Raw genomic sequence first — 16199 nt, 5'->3', positions numbered from 1 at the left:
TTCAGGTTTGGAAATTAGATATTCCTTTATTAAGATAAAAACTATACATGTAGTTACATTATTGATATATTATCCAGTCTGACTCTGTTGTGCAAGATAGTCAGAGCTAGTGAGTAAGACTAGCCAAAGAGTGAGGGGATGGTATTCCACAAACTGTCTCTTTTACTGTATATATTTGCCTTAATATTTACCCTTTTCAGTAAACCCTCATTCAAACTTAGGAACCACTGCTGCACATCCAACTATTATTTGCACTTTCATGAAGGCACAGCCTGGAAAGAGGATTGCAATGCTCTATAACAATGCTCTATAGGTTTGCACCTGTGGTCATACAGGGAACCATATGAGCCCCTCCTATATAAGTATATAAAGTTACATTATCTTCAATAAATTGGACATAGTAAGACACAGTACAACAACAAATTCAAACTGTCCTGCCATGGAATTACAGCTAAAAATATAACTCCAAAATAGCAGCCAAAATGCATTACTGTGCCAAGAAAGTACCTTTTTCAGTAAACCTTCATTCAAACCTAGGAACCACTGCTGCACATCCAACTATTATTTGCACTTTCATGAAGGCACAGCCGGGAAAGAGGACGGCAATGCTCTATAACTATGCTATATAGTTTTGCACCTGTGGTCATACAGGGAACCATATGAGCCCCTCCTATATAAGTATATAAAGTTACATTATCTTCAATAAATTAGACATAGTAAGACACAATACACCAACAAATTCAAACTGTCCTGCCATGGAATTACAGCTAAAAATATAACTCCAAAATAGCAGCCAAAATGCATTACTGACTCTACAGCATACAGTTGGCTCTCAATATGACAGCCATGAGTGTTACCAATGAATTAGGGGGCAGATTTAAGTGTGAAATTAGAGCTCACTGCACAAATATTCGCCCACTTTCTATTCATTCCTATGGAATTTTTAGAATCATATTTATCAAATGGTAAACTTTAGTTTTCACCCACTGATAAATATGATTCTAGAAATCCCATAGGAATGAATAGAAAGTGGGTGAATATTTCTGTGATGAGTCCTAATCTCACATATTGATACTGTAAATCTGTCCCTAAATGTCTCTATAACTCACAATCAATTCTGAATACCTACCTGCACAGATCACTCCAACATCTGCTGTGTGATCACAATTGTGAAACATGGTCAGGTTTCTCTTACACTCTGATAAAGTGAATTCATCTCCTGTACATTTGACATGACTGAGCCAAACCTTTCCTGAGCCAGGTCCAAAGGAAGCTGCCTTGTGCTGACCAGGGGAATTGTTACAGCCCAGCTGCCTGCACACCACCGAGGCTTTTTTCATGTCCCATCTGTAATCGCACATTGAGCCCCACTCTCCATAGAATCTGACCATCACTCTTCCTTCACAGCGGCTGGCACCTCCAACTAATTTCAGTTCTTCTAGTTTGTCTGTTGAAAGCATAAATATCTATGAATAGAGGGCACAGCCAATAAAAAAAATGAAATATGACTCCTTTATTAGTCCTATAAGCTCTACAGACTGTAGTTGGTGATGTTATCATCTCAAGCCCTACAGAGATATTACAACCCAAAGAGAGATTTTATTTTAGTCTCAGCCTCTCATCTCAAACTAATGTAGACATTATGGTCATGGCTACATATATTGATAGGTGTCGGCTCAAGGAGCAGCACCTGTTTTCATGAAATTACATTATAACAGCTTGTATTAGCCAGCACTCCAAGGCTAAAAGGGATGTACATATGTGTAATCAGCTTTTAACCACTACAGTGAGTGAACACGTGGACATATAATCTTTTTTAAGCCATTTTTTCTGCTAAAATCAAATCAGTGAGAAATATAAATGCAATGAATAAATGATAAATTCTAAGGGGCAGAATTATAAAAATGTGAGATTAGAGCTGTATTATTTCCTCTGTGATTTTTATTGAGTATTTATCAAATGGTGGACTTTAACTTCACCCCTTGATAAATGCGCTTCTAAAAATCCCATAGGAATGAATAGAAAGTGAGTTGAGTTTTTCTGTTATGATCTCTAATCTAACATTTTCATAAATCTTCCCATTAGAGTCAAACTAGTGGGGCTGCAATTCTACTCTGTTTGCCCAAAATTTAGTTTTTCTGCTGCAAACTAAGTGGCACTTGTAGCTCGTTCCGCTGTTCTTCTTGTTTCAGGCTTAATGTAGCCTGGAAAAGGCTAAGTTGGTCATTCCCCACAAGACTATATGATAAGAGAGGAAATATTATAAGTGCTTTTAAAATAACACTTTCAGTAAATACCACTTTGCCAATAAAAAAACCTAATGAGAATTTTCTGGTGGGACATGATGGCTGTTTGATGGCAGATTACAGCCGGTAGTTTTTCCAGGCAAGGTGTTGATTCTAAAGCCACATGTATCCCCAGCAGCCTGCCATAAAGCTATAGCAACCCATATTCCAAAGGAGTGCTAAGTTGTATAGGAAGAGTTGCTTTAGGGTGAGCTCTATTAATTATGAACAAAGTAACAGAAAGTAGCCAGGATGCAGTACCACACAACACGTACGCATAGATCAAGCTTTATTTGAATTTTTAATTCTTACTTTTACTTTTATATTTTTTTTGGTTAAAATGGCTGGCTGTGTACTATATGTTTAAATGACCGGCCACACCCATAACACATTTGTTGGTGCCTGCACATGGCATTGTACCAAGATGGCCCATTTGGGTAACTATATAAAACTACTAGTAGAAACTACAAATTAGTGCTGAAGCAAAAATTACACCAACCATTAAAAATAGAGACAGGATCCAGGGAGATTTCACTTACAGCCACCGGATCTAGATCATATTCCAATTCAAGAACACCATAATAATTCCGATAATCTGGAAAAAAGCAATTAGAAGTTACAAAAAGGTTATGCATGTTCCATTGCCAATTTGCAGTGAATACTTTTTCTAAGCCCTCGGCCACTGCACTTCCAGGTTCTTGAAAAGCACATCTAAATCCAATAGACCCAAAGCACTTCACAACATGTCAGACCTACAGAAATAAAGGCAAATAATATTGATAGTATAGGTATATCTATTAGGGCTTCTTTGCTATTACTGTGAATGCATGTGGAAGGGAAGTGTGAAAGGGAACTGCACAGCGTCTGGTTGTGCCAAACTGGTGACAAAATATGTTAAAAATAAAAGCCATATCTGGACTGGAATATGGCAGTTCTTCTCTATAATGATGCTTTTTTTGTCAGCTTTTGACACTCTTGCTCCTTCCAGCACCCATCACTGTCAACCAGCTAAACCCCAACCCTGGCATACTAGCTTAATGCGGTACCTCCACCAAAGTAACCAATGATGTTCTCCTGTCTAAAGTATCTAGAAGAATTAAGTCTAAAACAACTGGACTTTTCTGAGTTTTTTTTCTTGAAAACGTTTCACCACTCATCCGAGTGGCTTCTTCAGTTCAAATGACTGGTAGGGAATTCCCAGGTATTTAAACTCTTGATGGTAGTAGAGTCACAGACATCCAATCACAATGGTTCCATTGAACTTGTTCAGTTAGGTGTTAGCTGAAACTGACAGGTGTAAGAAGGTATGATCCAGTCACAATGGTACCAACATTCTCATTGATGAAGGTGTTAATCCTTCAAAGTACATGACTGGAAGTATGTATGTATGTATGTATGTATGTATAACTTTATTTATAAAGCGCCACAAGGGTACGCAGCGCTGTACAGTCTTACAGAATACAAAATTACACACAGGGAGGACAAGTGATATAATAAATAAATACAATAAATACATATATGTATATATATATATATATATATATAAGTGCCATGTGGTATGAGACACAGTAGGAAGGAGGTCCCTGCCCCGTAGAGCTTACAATCTGAGTGGTTGGGTAACATACAGGCACAAACTGGAAGGTAAGAGTGCATCAGGTATGGGCATTTGCCCTTAAGCGCAGGACTGGGCAAAACAATGTCTTAGTGCTCCAGAAGGTACAGTCTGAGTTTTTTCTTAAAGAGAGTTAGTGAGTGTTCCCTACGGAGGGATTCAGGGATAGAGTTCCAGAGGTAAGGAGCAGCAAGATAGAAAGGTTTAAGATGAGAGAGCGCAGTGGGTGTGGATGGTGTAAAGAGACGGAGGCTCTGAGAGGAGCGGAGGAGACGACCAGGAACATGTAGGGAGACCAGTGAAGAAATGTAGTGAGGAGCAGAGGAGTGAAGGGCTTTGAATGTTAGCAGAAGGATTTTGTAAGCTATCCTTTGCTTGACAGGCAGCCATGCTAGTGAGCTTAATTGAGGGTGAGCTGGTTCCCTCTTAGGAGAGAGCAGGAGGATCCTGGCAGCAGAGTTTAAGATTGATTGCAGGGGAGAGAGGTGGGAGTCTGGGAGGCCGGTTAGTAGGAGATTGCAGTAATCTAAGCGGGAAAGGATAAGGGCATAGATTAGTGTTTTAGCTGTTGCTTGTGAAAGAAAGGGCGTATCTTGGCAATATTGCGGAGGAAAAAGCGGCAGGTTTTGGCAGTGTTATTAATATGGTTAGAGAAGGAGAGAGACTGGTCAAAGATAACCCCAAGGCAGCGTGCAGAATTTACAGGGTTGATGGTCATGCCGTCAATAGTAATGGTGAAAGGAGGAGGAGGGCCAGGTTTGGGCGGGAAGACCATGAGCTCTGTTTTAGCTAGGTTAAGTTTGAGCTGGCGTCGGTTCATCCAGGAGGAGATAGCCAGGAGGCAGTTACCAATCTGGGTTTGAACATCAGTGGTTAGTGCAGGGGTGTCTAAATATATCTGGATGTCATCTGCATAGTGTGAATTGTTGTGAAACTGCTGGGGTAAGGATGTCAAAGCGGCATTGTATGTTGGTGACAAGCGGTGTCTCAGGCCCCCTCCTCTGTTTAGGGATGGTTTTTCCAGGCTGGCATAAATGGCCTCTTTCACACCTCTTTCAAACCGAGAGGACAGTCTCTCTTCATTCTTTCTTTATGCAGAAGTCAAAGTGAGATTTTTATTGAAAGCTAGGTCTAGAAAAATCTTACTCCTGCTCCTGTCATGGTGGATGGTAACCAAGTGGAAAAGAAAGACCCTTAGCTCATATCTGAAGAAAGGACAATATTCACATAGGCTTATTGCTTCTTTATACAGTATAGAACATAAGGATAACACTCCAGAAATACACTGTAGATAGAAAACTGGACCAAAATAAGCTAGTGACTAATGTAAATGTATTTTCTATTACCAAATTAACCTCAGAATATCATAATATTTGTCATAGTTAAAATATATTACCAGTTCAGTACAATGACCCCAGTTTAAACTGGGTCCTATCAAAATGTCAGATCAAGGGGACCATTTACTAAGGTTTTCTGAGAAAAGTTCGATTTTTTTTTTAATGTTTCCTTTGTTTTACATATGTATTTTTTGGAAGTATACAATCATTTAGTTTTTCCTATTATAGATAATTCTGAGTTTTTTCTCAAAATATTGGAGATTTTTTTTTTTTTGTAATTCTTTCTTTATTGATTTTTTTTTAAAACCACTTTACCACTTTACGTGACTTTTTTTGACTGACAAAAAGCCCAGGTTTAAGTTGGGGAGAACCAATGAGTCCTATGGAGGTTTAGAATAGTAGAGGAATAGAATAGTCAGTGACAGCCTGTCCTTGGCACATTTTCAAGTATAAATTAATCCGGTTATTGTTTTCTATTTCACCCAATGTCAAGGGGAAGTATATACCATCATTGTTTTCTATTTCACACACTTTCAAGGGGAAGTTAACCTCATCATTGTTTTCTATTTCACACATACTTTCAAGGGGAAGCTAATCCCATCAGTGTTTTTGATTTCATACATTTCAAAGTGGAAGTTAACCCCATCATTGTTTTCTATTTCACCCAGTTTCAAGGGGAAGCTAATCCCATCAGTGTTTTTGATTTCATACATTTCAAAGTAGAAGTTAACCCCATCATTGTTTTCTATTTCACCCAGTTTCAAGGGGAAGTTAATTCCATCATTGTTTTCTATTTCACCCAGTTTAAGGGGAAGTTAAGCCCATCATTGTATTTTTTCACCCAGTTTCAAGGGGAAGCTAACCAGATCATTGTTTTCTATTTCACCCAGTTTCAAGTGAAACTTGAAGAACGAGCGCCAATGCTCCTAAAAATAGCTGCTCAAGCAATTCCTGTATGGGAGAAATAAAGAGGATTCATAGAAATGAATATCCATTTAAATTTCATAAATTTCTCTGAATGTTTCGATTTTTTTAGGCTCAAAAAATTGTGATTTTCAGACAATAAATTAGACTCTACCAACTTTATTGTGACATTTAGTCAATGCAAGAATGATTATATTTTATTTGATAAAATACCAAGTTCTAGTTTTAGTAAATCTGCCCCCAAATGTTTAGGAGAGCATCCACTTTGGGCAATTTACTAGCACCCAGTCTATTTTCATTGCCACAAAGGAATAATGATACTTGATTGATGGTCAGGGTACTTACTACAAATGTGGCACTTTAAACTGCAAAACTTGTTAAGTAATAACACCAAGCACATATTTCTCCTCGACTCTTACAGGGAATGTTACTATAACAAAATGTACTATAATTTCAGTACAAAAATACTTGAACAGGGACCCAGCGAATGAGGAATAGTAAGTATCAGGATAATTTATAAGAGCACTTTCTAGGAAAGTGAGATAGTGAGATTAGTTAGAAAGAGCAATTTCTGGCTCACATCCATAGTTGGCTGTGAGGGATCCTTGGCTGCTAAGGGACACCCTGAGGACACAGATATTGACCAGGCTACTCTCCGCAGGGAGGCCGTGCTGGTTGGTGGTCCTTACCTTCTCCACTTTCGACTGAGGTGGGCTCAACCAGTGGACACCATATTTTTCTACTTGTTGTGCAATTGCCTGGTATCTCCTCTGTGTGAGTGTTGCTATAACCATGTGGATCATTGTCTTGGACAATAAACAAGCTACGTTCTGGTTTACCACAAAAGAACCTTCTGGCACCCATTCTTTCGTTTGCTTGCGCACAACCTAAGTGAGTTGCACTACACCTCCAGGATATTTCCACATGGTAGCACCTCCATGCTCTGGACACCACGCTGACAGACACAGAAAACCTTCTTGCAACAGCTTGCATTGATGTGCAATCCTGGATGAGCTGCACTACCTGAGCCATTTGCGTGGGTTCATGCCCAGGCATTGTAGGGAGTTCATACAGGCACATGGAGGCCACACACACTACTGAGCCTCATTTTGACTTGTTTTAAGGACATTATATAAAAGTTGGATCAGCCTGTAGTGTTTTTTTCCACTTTAATTTTGAGTGTGACTCCAAATCCAGACCTCCATGGGTTGATAAATTTGATTTCCATTGATACTTTTTGTGTGATTTTGTTGTCAGCACATTCAGCTGTGTAAAGTACAAAGTATTTAATAGGAATATTTCATTCATTCAGATCTAGAATGTCTTATTTGTGTGTTCTATTTATTTTTTTGAGCAGCGTATATATATATATATATATATATATATATAAATATGTAGGGATCCATAGGGTTAACTAGTCCCTATGGCTTTAAACCCTACAGCTTCCTGGTTTTGTGCTGTTACTGGGCAAAGACCCATGTATCAGTTTTGAGTTCATATGTGTGTTTATTGGTTAATAGGGAGACCACTCCCCTGGGACACAGATATAGGGCCTGATTCACTAAAGTGCGATAAAATTTATCGCATGCTTTTTTGCGGTAAAAAAGACGCGAAAAATAGCGCGCGATCCACTATAGTATTATCGCGTGCGTTAAGTCGCCATATCGCATGCGTTATTTTTCGCGCGACCGCATGCGCTAGTTTTAACGCATGTGTTAATTTTTGCACTGAAAAGAATACGATTGCATGATTCACAAACACTTAAATTAGAGAAAAGTACAGTAAATGAGTTTTTGGCAATAAAATATGGACTTACAGTGTTATTTATTCAAGTATGTGTCTTTTTACCAAATTTTACTAAAGTCTTGGCATGTATGGAATTTCGCTACTATAGCGGTAAATATTTAGTCGCCATAATATACAGTACTATAGTGGTAAATATTTAGTCGCCGCAATATTAGCTACTATAGCCCGTTTTGTTGTGACAAATACACTACACGTTATATTTTGGCGACTATTCGCCATTTGTAATCTCGTGATAGGCGCGACTTGCGGCCATTTTGTGTCAGAGCCTGCAGTGATTCAGAGAGTCAACATGCCTGGGGTATCAGAGCTACGACTGGTGGAGAGGCGCTACATCTGCCGCTATCTCCTGTGCTCATCTTATGATAGGCAGCCGCTGGGGATGGTAGGGGTCCATGAAAGAAAGAGGGCAATCCTCCACAGGCTGATGCAGAGGTTACAACACCGCTATGCCCTCCAAATGGACCTCAGGACTCTCCAGCGGATATGGTCAGATATGAAGCACAGGAGTCCAGAATTAATAGCTGAAATAGCGGAAGGTAATTATTGTACTTTTAAAAATTGAAGAAATGTATATTCTATATATATATATATATATATATATATATATATATTGTGGGGACTTAGCTGGTAGCAGCCGGTAGTGGATGAAAATCTGGGCTTCACAGATGAGACAGGCAACTCTGGTTTTCAACCAAAAAAGGTCAGGCTCCTGCCTGTGCTTTATTTCCCATAGCAAACCATATCACCACATGGTATTTGAAAGTAACAAAAGTTCAACAAAACAAAGTCTCACCAGACAGTAGTTTCCACAAAGGGTATAACGAAAGTCTCTCTCTGCCAATGCCCGGCAGTCCTTTCCTGGAGTCCCAGAATCAGGGAAGATAGCCACCAGTCCAGCCCACCCCTCACAGACTCACACAGAAAACTGAACACTTGCTGCACACACAGGCTTCCCTTAATTGCTTCAGGTGTTGCCTAATTGGCTCCAGCATTCTTTAGCCATACTTCAGGGTCCTAGCCTCTCCTGCCCTGGAGATTTAAAGAAGCCAGTACCTCAGCCTGGGTGCTATATACCTGCCATCCAACAGGCAATTCTCCCTGAGACAAACCTTTTTGTCACAATATATATATATATAAGCAAGCAGAGTACCGCACACGTAGGGACTTTATGAAAAAAAAAAAAGGTTTATTGAAAAAGATCCGACGTTTCGAGCACCAAACTGTGCTCTTCCTCAGGGACAAACCACGTGGTTTGTCCCTGAGGAAGAGCACAGTTTGGTGCTCGAAACGTTGGATCTTTTTCAATAAACCTTTTTTGTTTTTTCATAAAGTCCCTCTGCTTGCTTATTGGTATTTTTCTGACCAGCCACCGAGGGCATTTGTTTGCTTGACGGGTGTGCTCCTCTTTGTTTCTGTATATATATATATATATATATATATATATATATATATGTGTACAATGCTGCACACAGGTCTTAGATGCAAAAAACAAAATACATTTTTATTTGGATCAAGTCCTTGTGTGTGGCATATTCTTTCTAGTTTTGTATGCTTACTTTATACTGCACCCAGGCAAATTATTACATAGTAACATAGTAAGTTGGGTTGAGAAAAGACATACGTCCATCACATTCAACCATAATGCCTATATATAACCTGCCTAACTGCTAGTTGATCCAGAGGAAGGCCAAATACCCCACATGAAGCCTCTCTAATTTGCCCCAGAGGGGAAAAAATTCCTTCCTGACTCCAAAATGGCAATCGGACCAGTCCCTGGATCAACTTGTACTAAGAGCTATCTCCCATAACCCTGTATTCCCTCACTTGTACTGAGAGCTATCCCCCCTACCCCTGTATTCCCTCACTTGTACTGAGAGCTATCTCCCATACCCCTGTATTCCCTCACTTGTACTGAGAGCTATCTCCCCTACCCCTGTATTCCCTCACTTGTACTGAGAGCTATCTCCCCTACCCCTGTATTCCCTCACTTGTACTAAGAGCTAACCCACCTACCCCTGTATTCCCTCACTTGTACTGAGAGCTATCCCCCATACTCCTGTATTCCCTCACTTGTACTGAGAGCTATCTCCCCTACCCCTGTATTCCCTCACTTGTACTGAGAGCTATCTCCCCTACCCCTGTATTCCCTCACTTGTACTGAGAGCTATCTCCCCTACCCCTGTATTCCCTCACTTGTACTGAGAGTTATCTCCCATAACCCTGTATTCCCTCACTTATACTGAGAGCTATCCCCCATACCCCTGTATTCCCTCACTTATACTGAGAGCTATCTCCCCTACCCCTGTATTCCCTCACTTGTACTGAGAGCTATCTCCCCTACCCCTGTATTCCCTCACTTGTACTGAGAGCTATCCCCCCTACCCCTGTATTCCCTCACTTGTACTGAGAGCTATTTCCCATACCCCTGTATTCCCTCACTTGTACTGAGAGCTATTTCCCATACCCCTGTATTCCCTCACTTGTACTGAGAGCTATTTCCCATACCCCTGTATTCCCTCACTTGTACTGAGAGCTATCTCCCATACCCCTGTATTCCCTCACTTGTACTGAGAGCTATCTCCCCTACCCCTGTATTCCCTCACTTGTACTGAGAGCTATCTCCCCTACCCCTGTATTCCCTCACTTGTACTGAGAGCTATCTCCCATAACCCTGTATTCCCTCACTTGTACTGAGAGCTATCTCCCCTACCCCTGTATTCCCTCAGTTGTACTGAGAGCTATCTCCCATAACCCTGTATTCCCTCACTTGTACTGAGAGCTATCTCCCCTACCCCTGTATTCCCTCACTTGTACTGAGAGCTATCTCCCATATCCCTGTATTCCCTCACTTGTACTGAGAGCTATCTCCCATAACCCTGTATTCCCTCACTTGTACTGAGAGCTATCTCCCATACCCCTGTATTCCCTCACTTGTACTGAGAGCTATCTCCCATACCCCTGTATTCCCTCACTTGTACTGAGAGCTATCTCCCATACCCCTGTATTCCCTCACTTGTACTGAGAGCTATCTCCCCTACCCCTGTATTCCCTCACTTGTACCGAGAGCTATCTCCCATACCCCTGTATTCCCTCACTTGTACTGAGAGCTATCTCCCCTACCCCTGTATTCCCTCACTTGTACTGAGAGCTATCCCCCCTACCCCTGTATTCCCTCACTTGTACTGAGAGCTATCTCCCATAACTCTGTATTCCCTCACTTGTACTGAGAGCTATCTCCCATACCCCTGTATTCCCTCACTTGTACTGAGAGCTATCTCCCATACCCCTGTATTCTCTCACTTGTACTAAGAGCTATCTCCCATAACTCTGTATTCCCTCACTTGCTAAGAATCCATCCAGCCCCTTCTTAAAGCTATTTAATGTATCAGCCAGCATGACTGATTCGGGGAGGGAATTCCACAACTTCACAGCTCTCACAGTAAAAAATCAAAAATGTTGTTGTGTTGTTTGTATATGAATGTATATATATATATATATATATGTATAATATATTTACATAACATCTTGCAATACTATCTCACAGAACTTCAGCTGGATGTAGCGCCTCATCCAGAGGCACAACCCCAGGCACACCAGGCTGTAGATGCTCTCCAGGCCCCACAGGCCCCCGAGGCACCACAGGCACCTGGGACTGGGTTGAGGCAAATCCTCCGACCAAACAAGTGGGGACCCAGACATCACCATCCAGCATAGACCTCACTCTTCAGTCCATACAAGAGGACCTTGCCTCCATGAAGGCCCAGTTGGCCAGAGTGGAGCAGAATATGTGCAGCAAGCTCTAAGATTTTATTTTTTTACATTAAAACTTTTAAAAATTTTATTGTAAAAATAAAAGTTGTTTTATTTTTGTACTTTTTGTCTAATTACGTGCGTAATGTCATGACAATTAGCGCTTGCGATAAATAGTGTGCATGCGAAAAATACTGCGCACGTTATGTATCGCGACAAAAATATCGCATGAAGTATCGCGCGTAAAATAGCGCAAGTGTGCTAATAGTGAATCGTGCGAAAAGTTGCAAAAATTAAGACGCGATAAAAATTTTAACGCACGCTATAAATAGCGCACGTTTTATCGCACTTTAGTGAATCGGCCCCATACTGTTTAGCAGGGGGGTGGATCTGTCTCTTTGGCTGCCTTTGCTCACAGGGGAAGCAGCACTGTGCTGGAGGCAAGGAACTAGGCCCCAGTAAGCCATGTGCCCCAGAGTGTGGTCATCCACTCTGGTGAAGTCAAGGACAGGGACCCCGTGAATGAGGACAAGTTAGAGAGCAAGTTTTGTGGAGCACTTTCTAGGAAAGTGACATAGTGAGGGAAGAGAGCACGAGCAGTTTGGCTCAGAGGATAGTAGCTGTGGGAGTCCCTTCCAGACAGGCATAGTTGCCTTAGTGTAGGGCCACGGTTTAGACATGGGGGCAGATAGTGTGTGAACCCTGATCCAGAGTTGCCGTGGGGCCTGAGGAGTGTGGAATCCAGCTGACTGTTCCAGAGAGCGGGTGTACACCATCTCTCTGCTGTCCTCAGAGAAATGTTATGCTGATGTGTGTGAGTATATTGCAAGTTTCTTGTCGCTGAAAATAAACCAGTTCTACTGTTCAACTGCAAGAACCTTCTGGCGCCCATTTGTTATTCTGCACTGCACACAGCTACAGTGGGTTGTAGTTGCACTACACCATAGCTCCGTTTGGTTACTTCCACATAGCGAAGGCCCATCCTGAAGGACTGAGTTGCGTGTACCCCATGCTCTAGACCTATCTAGTCGTGCTGTTGGCTTGGTTACAGCCAAGAAAGGGTTACATATATATTGTGATAAGGTCACTGTCAGGATACCTGGGAAAGTCCAGGACAGAGCTTATATATGTCCCAGGTTCCTAAAAGAATGGTTCCGGGACTGCTAGTCTGGCCCGGGTGTTGTGTGCCTGAGGTATCTCAGCTGGCTAATTAAAAGGCAGCCTGAGCAAAGTAGAAGGCGGCAGTCTGGGGGAAATACTCAGGGAAGCTGCCTGTGTGAGCTGACTGAGAGATTTGTGAAAGCACTACAAGGTTTGAACGTTGTTTTCTTTTCTCTGTGTGGGAGACAGGCGGTAGGTCTGCTCCTGGTTAGTTAGGACAATTGACCTGTGTTAGGTAGAGCCCATTATGTGGCAAGGATTTTATTTTGAACAATTTTGTAATTTTTATAAAAGTGAAATAAACTGCCTAAAAGAGAATACACTCTACAGTAATATATATATATATATATATATATATATATATATATATATATATATATATAGAAAATAATCATCTGTGGCCAGCACACCCTTCAATGTTTCATCAAATTTTTTTTTATTGTAGATATATTGTTAAAACCAACGTTTCGGTCCTTGTTAGTACCTTTCTCAAGGATGAGAAAGGTCCTAACAAGGACCGAAACATTGGTTTTAACAATATATCTACAATAAAAAATTTTTGGATGAAACATTGAAGGGTGTGCTGGCCACAGATGATTATTTTCTATACATACATAATTTTGGCTAAGCACCCCGCAGAATATTGAGCCTTGGAGTGCGGACACCATTTGGATTGAAATATATATATATATATAATGTAGGGATCCCAACATTTGGGCCCCTCAGGTTGGGTTCCCCTTTAGAGAGGCACCAGAGGGTAGCCTTATGGGTTATGGACACCTAGTCCATAACCCATAAGTGGTCCTAGCTGTTTATGTGTGAAAAGGGAGTTTCCTTGTTATTCAGCAGCAACCACTAGATGGCAGTGTGCTGCAATACAAAAAGGGATGACACACACCATGTGCAAGGTTTTAGTCCTGGGACCTCCCTCTGTGAAGAGGTTATCAACAGGCTCTTGTTTAGGTCAGGAGACATTGTAATAGGTCACTGTAGGAGTGCAAGCCAGGGATAGCAAGAACGGCAGAGATAGCCCCACCAGGAGTGAGAGGGGTTAAGACCTCCCAGAAATCCATCGCTGGAGTTCAGGGGATGTAGTGTCTAGTTAGGTGGAGCAAGTGACCACCGGGGAGATTCCTAATTGAAGGGTGCTCAGGCGTGAGTACCGGGGTGAGGTCTAAGGGAGGGTCAGCTTGGCGAGAGTACTGGGGAGAGCCCTAAGAGAGGGTCTCCTGGCGAGAGTACCGGGGGAGCTCCCAAAGAGGATCACTTGGTGGGAGTACTGTGGTTAGCCCTAAGAGAGAGGTTCTCCCAGAGGGAAGAAAAAGAGAAGTGTACCCTGAACTGTGTGTGTGTTATACTCCTGGAAGCCCTGCCTTCACTCAATAAACAAGTTTATCTGATTCACCATAATAGCCAGTGTCTTGTCTCTTCCTACAAAGAGGATCCTCAACTGCCTGGTAAGCAGCTACCCCAAGGGAGGGGCAAGGTACCGGGAGTTGCAGGGAGTCCCGGTCCAAGGAGGACAATACAGAGTTTCCCCGGGAGGGGTGTTACAGTTCTACCTGTCCCTACCCTGGGTGGAGGCATGCCAAGTAACAGCAATATTATACCTGCCCCCCATAGTAATGAGATAGAGAGGGAAGGAAGCAAGAGCAGTTTCGGCTCCACCAAGGAAACTTGGAAGTATCCTTCCATACAGGCACTGTTGCCTCAGCATAGGGCCACAGTTAAGACACAGGATACAGGCAGTATCTAAACCCTGATCCATAGTCGCCTGTAGGACTCTTTAAAGCTAGAGAACAGGAGGCTCACTGAGCAACCACTGGCAGGGGCCGGTGTAGTGGGGGGTGGAGAAGGGACAGTGGAGGTTAATGAGGGAGACAAATTTGTGACAGTAAAGAGGGGAAGTAGGGGACGCAAGGGTAGGGGGGCTGGTCCACAGCTTGTACAAACCAATAGATTTGCCGCTTTAGGTGAAGATGCTGGGGACGACAGCTCTGAGCTGGCATGTATGGAGTAGGCTGACTCTCAGAGCACCCTGGGAGCCGGCACCTCTAATACAGGTGGGGGGAGTAGTGCTAGGAAGGGAAGGCAGGCTATAGTTGTAGGGGATTCAATTATTAGAAAGGTGGATAGGGTAATTTGTCGCAAAGACCCTACATGCCGAACTGTGTGTTGCTTGCCTGGTGCTAGGGTTCGGCATGTGGTGGAACGAGTGGACAAATTGTTGGGAGGGGCTGGGGAAGACCCGGCGGTCTTGGTACACATAGGTACCAATGACAAAGTTAGAGAAGGGGGGGGAAGTCCTCAAAAACGATTTTAAAAAGCTAGGTGTGAAGTTGAGGGCGAGGACTTCCAAGGTAATTTTCTCAGAGATATTACCTGTGTCACGAGCAACATTAAGAAGGCAGCGGGAGCTTAGGGAGATTAATGCGTGGCTGAGAGATTGGTGCAGGGAGGAGGGCTTTGGGTTTCTCCAGAACTGGGCTGATTTCTCAATCGGCTACAAGTTCTTTGCCAGGGATGGGCTGCACCTCAATGATGATGGGGCAGCTGCTTTGGGGGAAAAGATGGCTAGAGGGCTGGAGGAGATTTTAAACTAGAAGTGGGGGGGAGGGTGCAGCGGGAAATTCTGTGGTAGACAGGATAGATGAGGTAGTGGGCATAGTAAGGGAAAATGGGGGAGGAGACTTGCTTCGGGATACTGATAATGGCAGGGAGGCCCTTAAGAAGTTTACATGTCATTCTCACGCTGGTACCAGTATTAAATGTATGTTTACCAATGCAAGGAGTCTGACTGGTAAAATGGGAGAGCTGGAGGTACTGGCGTTGGAGTGGAAATATGATGTGATTGGTGTTGCTGAAACTTGGTTCAATGAGTCTCATGACTGGGCAGTTAATATTGGGGGTTATACATTGTTTCGAAGGGACAGGGGCAATAGAAAAGGAGGAGGAGTGTGTCTTTTCGTTAAGCAGGAATTAAAAGCAAATATTAAGGAGGAAGTGATGGGGGGAACAGAGGGAGCTGAATCCTTATGGGTTGAGCTTCTCACAGATAGTAAAGAAGCTACCAAACTAATTGTAGGGGTATGCTATAGACCCCCTAATGTAAGCGAAGAGGAGGAGGCCCAGCTCCTGTTGCAAATAGAAAAGGCTGTTAGTTTGGGGCAAGTGATAATAATGGGGGATTTTAATTATCCTGATATTGACTGGGGCAATAGTACTGCCAGGACAGTAAATGGGAACAAGTTTATAAACTTGCTGCATGACAACTTTATGTCACAGGTTGTTGAGGAGCCAACCAGGAACCATGCTATACTAGAT

The 16199-nt window shown here is 42.4% G+C and overlaps 1 protein-coding gene across 3 annotated transcripts in view; it reads right to left on the bottom strand.

Moving 5' to 3' along the window:
• Window positions 1–16199, bottom strand: part of LOC101733428 (deleted in malignant brain tumors 1 protein-like) — a 96704-nt gene that overhangs the window by 24293 nt on the left and 56212 nt on the right. For all 3 annotated transcript variants that reach the window (XM_031890909.1, XM_031890908.1, XM_031890910.1), the window contains exons 18-19: window positions 2785–2880; window positions 1130–1447 (exon numbers count right to left, since the gene is read on the bottom strand). In XM_031890909.1, the coding sequence (XP_031746769.1) occupies window positions 1130–1447; window positions 2785–2880 (414 nt within the window). The remainder of the gene's footprint in view (window positions 1–1129; window positions 1448–2784; window positions 2881–16199) is intronic.

This window comes from Xenopus tropicalis, chromosome 8, assembly GCF_000004195.4.
Source record: "Xenopus tropicalis strain Nigerian chromosome 8, UCB_Xtro_10.0, whole genome shotgun sequence".
Lineage (NCBI taxonomy): Eukaryota > Metazoa > Chordata > Amphibia > Anura > Pipidae > Xenopus > Xenopus tropicalis.
The sequence above is the reverse complement of the archived record's forward strand: the minus strand, read 5'-3'. Positions and strand labels throughout refer to the sequence as shown.